The sequence below is a fragment of the Vulpes vulpes genome, chromosome 16 (assembly GCF_048418805.1).
Source record: "Vulpes vulpes isolate BD-2025 chromosome 16, VulVul3, whole genome shotgun sequence".
Taxonomy (NCBI): domain Eukaryota; kingdom Metazoa; phylum Chordata; class Mammalia; order Carnivora; family Canidae; genus Vulpes; species Vulpes vulpes.
In genome coordinates this window covers 13446753-13459469 of record NC_132795.1, presented here as the reverse complement: position 1 = coordinate 13459469, position 12717 = coordinate 13446753, and the positions used below count along the sequence as shown (strand labels likewise).

General features: G+C 36.2%; 1 protein-coding gene across 36 annotated transcripts in view; it reads left to right on the top strand.

The window, feature by feature from the left end:
* Positions 1-12717, top strand: part of MAP2 (microtubule associated protein 2) — a 216828-nt gene that overhangs the window by 128703 nt on the left and 75408 nt on the right. For 32 of the 36 annotated variants that reach the window (XM_072741350.1, XM_072741348.1, XM_072741349.1 and 29 more), the window contains one exon: positions 10390-10674. In XM_072741350.1, the coding sequence (XP_072597451.1) occupies positions 10413-10674 (262 nt within the window). In that variant the 5' untranslated portion in view covers positions 10390-10412. Of the gene's footprint in view, positions 1-7864; positions 8006-10389; positions 10675-12717 lie in introns of those variants that run through there. The other 4 variants (XM_072741362.1, XM_072741370.1, XM_026002229.2 and 1 more) reach the window with 2 other exon arrangements.

The window sequence follows — 12717 nt, the reverse complement described above, 5'->3', positions numbered from 1 at the left end:
CCAAGCCACACGCAGGATCCTACTGCTAAAAATGTTCAAATAAAAGGCATAAGTAATACATAATTGATAGAGTTTATTGAACACTTCCAGCTTGCGTGGGATTATGCTTTATTTCTATTATTTTATATAATTCCACCAGTAACCTAACACTGGGTTTTGTACTCTGTTCAATATCACGAGAAATAATTATGCAGCTGTCAACTCTCTTCATACAGACTGTTTATTAGTCATAGTGTGTAATGAGGAATGAATCATCCTTACAGGTATTTTATAGTTGGCCTGAAAAGAACAGAGAAGACAGGAAACAAATATCTGGATTCCCAACTTATAACTTTTCATGTCAGCCAGAACTTTTTCCTGAGTTTTGCATGGAAGACAAAGAAAAGGAATTAGAAGATTATAGTCAGTTCATCAACAACGATTTAAGCTTTGAACTCAGTATTTATAAACAAAGATGTGGATTCTACGTAAATTCCTAATACCATTAGAGGCCAAAACAAAAGTTTCTGTTTTGCTATACTTGTATGGATAGTAATCGTATAAAGTATGATTGAGCCTACATGGAAAATGGAAACAGTATTCATTAATTGTATTATATAACTGGTTGTTTTATTCTTTTGTTCATTCTTGGGTATGTAACAGTACAAAATTACAATCCCAGTGTTTTTATTGAATTGGTACATTACATGATAACAGGGCAAAACATATCATAGAAAACATTCTAGAACTGTCTGTGCCAAGAGCATTATAAAAATGGAGACATGCCTATCTGGCACACAGTGTATTTTTCCTTTAGATTTTCCAAGTTTTCATTGTTTCTCCTTTTGCCAATTTTTGAGAGTATTTAATGTTGCCGAGTAATAACTATAATCAGTGACTATTTCTGTGCTTTGTGATCTTCTTAATATTGTAATCCAAAGAAAAACAGTGAGTTTTGTGGTTATATGGGAATCCTGAGAGAAAAAGTTCTACTAAATGACATTTTCAGCATGCATCTAAGTTATCTAGATATTTTTTATTTATTTTTTATTGGTGTTCAATTTGCCAACATATAGCATAACACCCAGTGCTCATCCCATCAAGTGCCCCACTCAGTGCCCGTCACCCAGTCACCCCCATGCCCTGCCCACCTCCTTTTCTACCATCCCTTGTTCGTTTCCCAGAGTTAGGAGTCTCTCATGTTCTGTCTCCCTTTCTGATAATTCCCACTCATTTTTTCTCCTTTCCCCTTTATTCCCTTTCACTATTTTTTATATTCCCCAAATGAATGAGACCATATAATGTTTGTCCTTCTCCCATTGACTTACTTCACTTAGCATAATACCCTCCAGTTCCATCCATGTCAAAGCAAATGGTGGGTATTTGTTATTTCTAATGGTTGAGGAATATCCCATTGTATACATAGACCACAGCTTCTTTATCCATTCATCTTTCAGTGGACACTGAGGCTCCTTTCACAGTTTGGCTATTGTGGACATTGCTGCTATAAACATCGGGGTGTAGGTGTCCTGGTGTTTCACTGCATCTGTATCTTTGGGGTAAATCCCCAGCAGTGCAATTGCTGGGTCGTAGGGCAGATCTCTTTTTAACTCTTTGAGGAACCTCCACACAGTTTCCAGAGTGGCTGCACCAGTTCACATTCCCACCAACAGTGCAAGAGGGTTCCCCTTTCTCCACATCCTCTCCAACATTTGTTGTTTCCTGCCTTGTTAATTTTCCCCATTCTCACTAGTGTGAGGTGGAATCTCATTGTGGTTTTGATTTGTATTTCCCTGATGGCCAGTGATGCGGAACATTTTCTCATGTGCTTGTTGGCCGTGTCTATGTCTTCTTTGGTGAAATTTCTGTTCATGTCTTTTGCCCATTTCATTATTGGATTGTTTGTTTCTTTGCTGTTGAGTTTAATAAGTTCTTTATAGATCTTGGATACTAGTCCTTTATCTGATACGTCATTTGCAAATTATCTTCTCCCATTCTGTAGGTTGTCTTTTAGTTTTGTGGACTGTTTCTTTGGCTATTCAAAAGCTTCTTATCTTGATGAAGTCCCAATAGTTCATTTTTGCTTTTGTTTCCCTTGCCTTCATGGATGTATCTTGCAAGAAGTTACTGTGGCCAAGTTCAAAAGGGGTGTTGCCTGTGTTCTCCTCTAGGATGCTGATGGATTCTTGTTTCACATTAAGATCTTTCATCCATTTTGAGTTTATTTTTGTGTATGGTGTAAGAGAATGATCTAGTTTCTTTCTTCTGCATGTGGATGTCCAATTTTCCCAGCACCATTTATTGAAGAGACTGTCTTTTTTCCAGTGGATAGTCTTTCGTCCTTTGTCGAATATTAGTTGATCATAAAGTTGAGGGTCCACTTCTGGATTCTCTATTCTTTTCCATTGATCTATGTGTCTGTTTTGTGCCAGTACCACACTGTCTTGATGACCACAGCTTTGCAGTACAACCTGAAATCTGGCATTGTGATGCCCCCAGCTATGGTTTTCTTTTTTAATAGCCCCCTGGCTATTCGGAGTCTTTTCTGATTCCACACAAATCTTAAGATAATTTGTTCCAACTCTCTGAAGAAAGTCCATGGTATTTTGATAGGGATTGCATTAAACGTGTAAATTGCCCTGGGTAACATTGACATTTTCACAATATTAATTCTGCCAATCCATGAGCATGGAATATTTTTCCATCTCTTTGTGTCTTCCTCAATTTCTTTCAGAAGTGTTCTGTAGTTTTAGGGTATAGATCCTGTACCTCTTTGGTTAGGTTTATTCCTAGGTATCTTATGCTTTTGGTTGCAATTGAATTACTTGTTGAACTTGTTAAACCAATTTCCAAGCCCCATACCCAGAAATTTTTTCCCAGAAATTCTAATTTATTAGATTGATATCGGAGGTAATTGGCTGAAAATACTTTAAGGTACACTGGAATGGATGATTGCCAAAGACTGTGTCAGTTTCATGATTTTAGTACCTTTTCTGAAATGGGATAAATATATATCTTCAAGATAGTTCTAAACCAGCCTGTCACATGGTCTGTGGTATGTCTATGAGGTCTCACTCAAGTCTGCTTATTCATGTGTCATTTTTTACAAGCTCTGCAGTGGAGTTAGAACTTGAGAGAATATCAAATCCTAACCATTAGACCACCAGGGAGCATCTGGAGTGAGACCTGAGTCCAAATTTACCATGCCTGAAAATTAGGTTCAAAACCATTCTCTTCTCACCAAGTGAGCTAGTGTTGGTCAAACAGCCATAGGGCTGACAGGACATTTTTCCATGTGCTTATCTTGAGGTAGGGGATTGATGATTAATTTATTCACCATTCAACAAGTATTTGAAACCCATCTGAAGACTAAGTGGCATTTTTGGCAAGTTTCTATATTACTATCATGTTACTTGGATGCATCTTACTTTTGTTTGACTCTTTTCAGACTCTGAAAGAGAAATTCTCCAACTAAGGTAGAAAATTAGAAAATGGTTTCTTTTTTTTAGTACAGTGTGTCTCTGCTTTGCATCGTTAGCCCTGAGAAAAGATATTCATCGGTGGCTCAGGAAGACAATAGAGCTGTCAGGGACATTTTCTTCTAGGTGTTTCTCTTACTTTTTATTTCTTCCCATGAAATAGTGGAGAAAATGTGACAGTTTCTTCTACCTACAAGCCCTCAAGGCTTATGAGCTCAGAATCTTTTGTTTGGTACACTTAAATAAAAATATCTATGTGCTTCTTGCTTTAAAGAACAGAAAGTCTAGGAACTATCAGAGTTTTACCAAACTATTTTTTTTGCATGTACAAAAGGTAATCCAATGATAGATGGAGGTCTGGATGAAAATGCTTCTGCTTTTAAACCAGTCTGTAGGGACCCCTGGGTAGCTTAGTGGTTAAGCATCTGCCTTTGGCTCAGGGCATGATCCCGCGGTCCTGGGTCTCTGTGTCTCTCATGAATAATAACTAAAATCTTTAAAAATAAATAAATAAACCAGTCTGCAAATGCATTGTTTTTTGTTTGTTTGTTTTTATTTTTTTAAGATTTAATTTATTCATGAGAGACACACAGAGAGAGGCAGAGACATAGGCAGAGGGAGAAGCAGGCTCCCTGTGGGTAGCCCGATGCAGGACTCGATCCCAGGACCTCGGGATCACGACCTGAGCCAAAGGCAGACACTCAGCCACTGAGCCACCCAGGCGTCCCTAAATGCATTAAATTTTAATGTGCACATATTAAAACATAAGGGAGAACGAACAAAAGTGTGTTTTTTTTGGCTACCTCCAATGTAGTAAGTCACTTGTCACTTTATTTTTTTCAAGATTTTGTTTATTTATTTGAGAGAAAGAGAGAGCATGAGTGAGATAGGTAAGAGCAGAGGGAGAGGGAGAAGCAGATTCCCTGCTAAGCAGAGAACCTGACTTGGGGCTGGATCCTAGGACCCTGAGATCATGACCTGAGCTGAAGACAGACGCATAACTGACTGAGCCTCTCACATGTCACTTTAAACTTACCATTCACTTATTAGCAATATTTGCTCGAGTAGCCATTTAAAGAGTATTCCAGGGAGGACAGATAAAAGAGAAAAAAAATTTTTTTTAAAGTAAGTAATGTTAGTTTTTCTAAGACATAATTCTTGTCATGAGAGTTTGTTAACCTATAACCTATCAGAAAGATCTAGTATATTAATTAAAGTCTTATAAATGTTTTGCATGGAAGAAATTTAAGTCTATTTTGATTTTCATTCACTTTACATACATGAGGGATAACATGAGAGCTGCTGTGTGCTAAATGATAATACTTAATTTTCTTAAAAGAGCATTACAGTCTTCGGCCTGGTTTGAAAAGCAGATGTATTTAAATACAATAGAATCTCAATATAGGAGAAGCCTAATTATTGATATTGCAATCAATATTCTAGAAATCTGATAAATAATAGTGGTGCCAACTGATACACACATTCATAAGTTACAAAGCGTATCTCCAAGAACCTGTCTTAACTATCATATTAGATATAAATTTTTCTATTTATTAACTAATTAAAATTTTAAATATATGTATCCCAAACTGAACTGTTTTGCCATACAGAATGTTTTATGTGAAGGTAGTTAATTTAATTAATTAAATTTTTCTCTGTTCCTTTTTGTTGTTGTTATTGTTCCTTCCACTCTGTTACTTGTATATCTTTTCTCTTTTTTGCAATTTCTTAACTAAAATTATCCAAGAGATTTGACTACTTATAAGGCTCCTGATTGATGGTACTAACATCTTCTACTCAATATGGGTAAAAGTAGTTCTTTTACTCAGCAGCATTAAGAGTCTATGCATCAAATCTACCTAAAAACAACATTGGAAAATTTTTTATAAATAGACAAGGAATTAATCCATATACCATTATAACTTCGAATTCAAGCTATAGAAAGACTGTTTTCATTCTGGTTTTAATATAAGCTGATATATATTGACTCTTCAAAAGGTTAGAAATCTAATCAATACCAAATCATATCATTTTTATATCATACCCTTAGAATCAAAAGTTAATGACAGATTGCCAAATACTAATGAATCTTACACTTTTTTTATAATTAGTCATCAAAGAAATGAATTAGAGTATATCAGTGATCAGTGGCTCAATAGCTGGGATGAAAGCTTGTGTGCTTTTCCCAGGGAGTATTAGATTGAGAGAATAGATCTAAGGTTTATTGGAGGAAAAAGCTAGAATTTTAAGAGCTGGAATTTTAAAAACTGGACTTTGATGAAAGAAGTGTCTGTTCTTAGGGGACTTTCAATTATCAAGAAGATATTGTTAAATAAAAAAGAGTAGCGGGCATCTGGGTGGCTCAGTCAGGTGTCAGACTCTTGGTTTTGGCTAGGGTGGTGATCTCGGGGTTGTGAGATAAAGTCCCAAATCAGCTCTGTGCTCAGTGTGGAGTCTACTTGAGATTCTTTCTTCCCCTTCCTGCCCCTGGTTCTCCCCACTGCTCACACACACACACTCTTTCTCTAAGATAAAATGAATAAAAATATTTTTTAAAAAGTATAGCAAAAATTGAAGCTTACCACTCAAGTCCATGACTGACATTTATGGAGGCATAAGATCTTCTCTCAGCTTTCTTTCTAAGTATGTCCTTAATTGAGATTAATATTGGGGCCCTGCAATATGCAATATAATAGCAATGACATGATAAAGTCAGGTGAAATATCTCATTCTGATATAGAGAGAAATTTGGACCTATCGGATCTCTTTTTTAAAAAATCCATATTACACGTAGCTGAATTCCCATTAATACTGGAATTGTGGTTAGCCCTACCAGGTAAGATTCCCATTGTAAATTTTTGTAAATTGGGAATCAAGGTCTTGGACTTAGTACATTTCTTTTAAACTTAGTAATTTCCTTGCCCACATTATCAAACTAGACTTTGTGAAAGGAGATAGAGGGAAGAATTCAGGTAGCTTTTCAGTTTAATAATCAAACCAGATGATTGTGTGGTAGATACCCCCAACTGTTCAGCTGTTAGGATCTGTGATCTTTTACAACATGGAAAGAGGAGAGTCTTTCTCATTACACGGTAGGAATGGAATGTCGCAATTCCTGATACCTCACAAGTTTCCTTTTATAGGAAGGGGGATTGGAGTTTATTTCATCTTTCTTCTTTAAAACTACATTCACAAGAAAAATTTAAAAAAATACATTCACAGCTTTCAGGGGGATTCAGGTAAAAATGATATTGTACATGAGGAAGAAGAGATTAAAGGGAGGTGTGATCACTCTTAACTATATTGTAATGCCATTGTGAAGCATGGTGATAATCTATGATCCCAAAATATTGATATGAAGTTTACCATGAGTGGGGGGTGTTTTCATAATTCCATGCTATGATTATAAGGGAGGGTGCCCAAAAGAGTGTCACTTTGATTCCAGGAGCTTTTCAGTAGAGATGAAAATCTTTCCAAATCATATTTTCTGTCAAAGTACTTTTGTCAGCAATGCTAATTACAGCTTAAGATCTCCTCAAATGATTGTCACTTAATTGATGGTTAGACTATGTACATTTCTGATACCCAACAAATTAGAAAGTGATGTCTGATTAATCTGCAAGCATTTTAAAGTTTATGATCTGAATATTCTTATCAGGAAATCAGATGATGCATTTTAGATAATTAATCCACTGTATTGGTGCCTCTGGTATTAATTAAAGTAGCATGGCCAGCCAGCTCTTTCTTTTCCCAAAATGAGCTTTACTGATTAATTGAAAAGGAAGAATCCAAAACTCTCTATTGACCATTAAGGAGTTTATGTTTTAGATGCCTGGTATTTTGAAAACAAGGTATCTTAATATTTTAAATGGATGATTGCTAAGTGGTACTCTTTCCCTAATCAGGCGTTGTTTTTTTTTAGGTTCAAGGTGAGGATTTTTTGTCACTGACAAATCTTTTCCAGAGAGCCCCGGGGAGGGCGGGTTGGGGGGCAGGGACTGCCAATTTTAGCTGGGAGTTTGAGTGCTTTATGTTGTTTTAATTAATTACTTTGAATATCTGTGGCTAGGACTCTCAGTGTTAAACAGTAGCTAAAATGAAAACCTAAGCATTTCCCAAATCCTTTTGGACATTACAATAAACATAGTATCAGAAAAAGTTTCCTATGGCCACTTGGTTGGAATGCTTTGGACATCATTGCCCCTCTCTGAGATTCCAAAGTCCAGTAGCCTATCAGAAGCTCTCAGAAAACTCAAGTTCTACTTGCTCCTCTAATTTAGCATTTCTTAAGCTTATTTGATCATTTTAACACTGACAGTCTTCCTCCCCAAAACACATAAGCCAAAACTAATCATGAAAAAACATCAGACGCATTTCAATATAGGAATTAATCTCTACCTGACCAGTATTTTTCAAGATCATCAAAAACAAGGAATGTCTGAGGAATTCTCACAGCCAAAGGAAACCTAAGGAGACATGAAATGTTAATGTATGCCAGATGGAATTCTAGAACAATAACGAAAAAAAGGATATTTGCTAAAATTAAGGTAATCTAAGTGAACTATGGACTTCAGTTAATAATAATGTATTAATATTTTATAATTAATTATAAGTAATATGCCATACTGAGGTAAGATGTTAGTAACAGGAAATTGTGTACAGGGGCGCATGGGAATTATTTGTACTATCTGCTTAATATTTCTGTAAATCTAAAACTTTTCTAAAATTATAAAGCCTATTTTCTTTAAGTGGCATTAACAAGACAAGTACTTCTTTCGAGGAAACTTTCTGTTTACAAGTATTTACTCAGCATGCAAAATAGATTGGACAATGTAAGAATATGGAAATTTTAATTAAGCTATTTGGGGAAAGGAAATGTGAAGAAATCAAGGCATGTAAAGATAAAGATGCTGAACCAGGATCTCAAATTCAAAGGTCGCAATTAGAATCTCTGTATTTCTTTGGCCCATTAGATATACAAAGATGCCACAACAACTCAGAAAAAATACAATCCTTAGACTCCTGAATCTGACTGGAAGACAATGGCAGAATGGAGTCTAGAACATTGCAGACTCATGTTTATAAAGATGGAGTGCTGAATTCAGATGTATACATGCAGTGCTGAATTCTGAGGTTACACTCCTCCCATCAGGTTTCCGCATCTTAGACATTTGCCATGTCTGCCTTGGACAGTCCTACATAATACCTAGAGACGGATTTGCCAGTAACTTATTATTTACCAAGTTTTCAGGCTCTTGTTTCTATAGCAGTAATTCCAGAAAACTACTTAAAATATTTTATATATAATGATTTGTGGTATAATGATTAGTAGTATCATTTCTAATAATAATAACAATGATAGTAATTACTATCTCTAGAACATAACTGGGACTTTGCTGAGCCCTTTATGTTTTTCTGTTCACACTTTGTAACAAACGATAAACTAGGCATTGTCCTCACTTTATAGATAAGGAAACCCTTCTGTGGATCCAGTTCTTTGCACATTGTCAGAGATCTAGGGATGCTCCTTGATTTATTCACAAGTCATTCAATCAGTGTTTCAAAAGCTAAACTTCTTATATCCTTTTTAAATATGTTCTTGTGGATAATAAATAGAACCCTTATGCGAAGCAATTTGGGGGGAGGTTTGGTATTGTAATCAAATTAGTTAACTCGTCTAGCTCCTCTTGGTATGAATAGAAAACTAGAATGAGAACCTGAGGAAAGTATTGAAATTCAGTAATTTAAAAAAAAGACAAATACTTGGTAGGAATCTGGTAAGAAAGCTTACTTTCTTTATATGTTAATTTATTTGTGATGTCTTTAAACAGAGCTTTATTTGTGATGTCTACAGAAAGTAGATTTGTTTTAATACAATTTTGTTAGCTTGTTTGGAGGTTTTTACTTGAGTTACTGTTTTGAAAATGGGAAAGTGTTCTTAGTTTCCACCAAAGATAGTCATTGCCTATGTCATTATCTTCAGTGTGGGGACAGTAGGCCAACAATGAGACTACATTGCTGGCAGCAGCTTTCTAGAACTGAACAATGAATCACGTCTTCTCAACTACATCTCTAAACCAAATGGCATCGGTGTGGAAGTGAAGCCCATTGCAATATCTATCACTCACTTAACATGTACATACCCATTCCATGACTTATTCAAACTTTACTATAATTTACAGCTATCAGATATATGTCAGTGATTTAACTTTTCCAGATCTGATTTGACTTAGCTGTGAAATAACATGAGTAGGATGTGGGCCTAATATGAAATTTTTTATCCTTTCTCTATGTAAGATTTATACTAAGAGAAAATCTTAGTACATCTATATATACTCTTAATATAGAAAAGTTTGCTGAAAACTTAAGTCAAAACTATCTTTTAATATACAGTATCCAAGAAAACATATCCACCTCTGGTTTGAATTGAATACTTTTAAAATGGAAAGAACTAACACATTAGCCATTGTCTTTTCTAGGGTTTAGAGAGAGTTGTGTTTTTAAAAGAGTACATGGAGTAATCTCCAATTCATCATTTCCCCTTAGCTATTTCTTTTCTTACCTTTCTCTATCCAATTTCCTCATACTGTGGGTTTCCCCAATCTAGAAGGATTCTTTGACTCTACTGTACAGTCAATGTCATATGTCAGTGAAAATTAGATATCTCTTTAAATGCCAAACAGTAATTTAAAACATACATACGAAAATTAATGGTGATCATTTATTAAAGGAGTAGATAGGCCAGGAAAGATCTGTTAAAAATCAAGGTAGTTACAACAACTATTTGCTTGATATTAATAGTGGACTATTAAGCATGTTTTTGACCAAGCTAACCATTGAGTTTGCTTGGGTTTTCCCTATCTTAGTAATAGTAATAACAGATCAGATTTTCCCAAAGTGATGGCTACTATTTTTCTGATTCCAATCCCAGGAGAGGTCACAGGGCATTGAAGAATGGCAGATGATCGGAAAGACGAAGCAAAGGCGCCTCACTGGACCTCAACTCAACTAACAGAGGCATCTGCACATCCACATCCGCCTGAGATTAAGGATCAAGGCGGGGCAGGGGAAGGACTTGTCAGAAGCGCCAATGGATTCCCATACAGGGAGGACGAAGAGGGCGCCTTTGGAGAACATGGGTCACAGAGCACCTATTCAGATACCAAAGAGAATGGAATCAACGGAGAGCTGACCTCGGCTGACAGAGAAACAGCAGGTAACGAAGGACTCCTCTGTCCCCAGTGCTGGCTTTGTGCTTTGAAGTCTGTTTCATCTGAAAGTGGATTAATTTACTGCGATGATCCTCGTTCACTACTGCTAGGACTGAAATTTCAGTCAGTCAGGGGAAATAGACACCAAAAGGAGAGAAAAATCTTAGGAACTAGCCCAACATTTCCCCCAAATTAGTTGTATTCTTAATCTCATCTCCCTAATTTTAATGGACAAATGGCTCAGTGTATGGGTGTTTTGCTAGTAACTGTCAGCATTTTAACTCACTGAAAGGAAATTTCACAGCTAGTTACTTATTAATTCTCTTGAGTGATAATGGACCTCAATCAGAATGACTGAATAGAAGGATATTTACTTTGGGGGGCAGAAAGAAATTTAGAGTCTATCTCCCAGCCTTTAAAAAAATGAGGAGAGATTGGGGCACCTGTCTGGCTCAGTTGATAGAGCATACAACTCTTGATCTTAGGTTTGCAAGTTCAAGCCCCATGTTGGTGTAGCAGTTACTTAAAACAAAATCTTAAAAAAAAAAAAGAAAGAGAGAGAAGGAAAGGAAACGAACACACACACATGGGAACCATTCCATACTTCCTCAGAGAGCTTTGTAGGAACTAATATTATAGATGCTTGAAGTAAAACATAATTTGATTGACTCTTGAGTACTTCCTTTCAAGGTATAATTTCTACCAATAGTCCTCTTTATTCTGTCATTGATAATATCATCATTGATGGCATAGTCATTATATACCATTAACAGTATAGAGAAATGCTTGCCTGCACTATATTCTTCACCATTATTTTCCTTTTTTATTTCTGCAAACAGAATTTAATGTATTTGAATACAGTAACTTGTAGGCATGCTGTTCCAAAAATAGCCAAACTACAAGTAATAAGAAAGGCAATACCCCCTTTCAGAGTCCTCCCTTGCTTATTCAGACACTGGTTTTCTGCATTCCATCTATCAGCAACACTTCTCAACTGTATACTTTGTCCAAAAAATACATTTCAGTTTTCATAGGGTAAGATTAAAGATATTTCAGATAACTGGGGAGAAATTACATAAGGACATAGGGTATTTTTTTTAATCCCCTCATTCGATAAACTACTGACGAGCATTTTCTTTACACAGGGTGTGTTAGCTTCTATGCCAGGGCTCGTGCAAGGAATGGTCTCTGAATGTCACAGAGCAGATGACTTAGTAGCAGACATGAGTCCTGTGCACACAAAAAATGTAGAACATAATGTGTCCTGTGCCAAATTTGAAGGCAAAAGTTGAAGAGGGATTGTTTCTGCTTAGGACCAATTTCCCAAGTAGCTCACAGAAGCATCGTGAGAAGTCACAGCAGACTCGCAGGGGTGTGGCAGATTATTTTAATTGCTCAAAGGGAAACACAGTGATATTCAACATCTGTTAAACACCGCATGACGTCAAGATAGTTCACAGTTTCCACATTCAATCACACTACATTCCTTTTTTAAGATTTATCTTTGTGAAGTCAGATTTTTGGCAATCGCTGTGATAAGAAGCAAGCACCCTACGGAAATTCACATGGAACAAGGGAAGAGAGTGAGTGTGCAATCTAATTCAAGCATTTGAGGTAGTTCTCCCTAGGCACATATGCCCCATTAATAGGAAACTGTGGATACAAGTGAGATAAAAATGTTATTTTTGCCTTTCATGGTCACAATGAGGATCAAATAAGAGTAAATAGTGTAGAAAGTCAATGAATCAAAAAATAATATCTTCTAATTACCATGATTGTTATGGGTGTGTCAATATGGACAGCAGGGCACTCTTGTTCAAGGAATATTTTTCTACAGCTGAGTACAATACAGCTTGAACAGGTGGGACTTGTGTGTCAGGAGAACTAACTAGGAAGATTTTGAGAGAACTGAGGCATGAGGAGAGAGGACATGATGGAGCAAGATGCTTGTGGGGAAGACAAAAGAGACTGTGATAGACCAAGATTTTTCTCATTATTGTATCCTGCAACACCTGACGTTATACTTCAAGTGCTCAATTAACGTATGT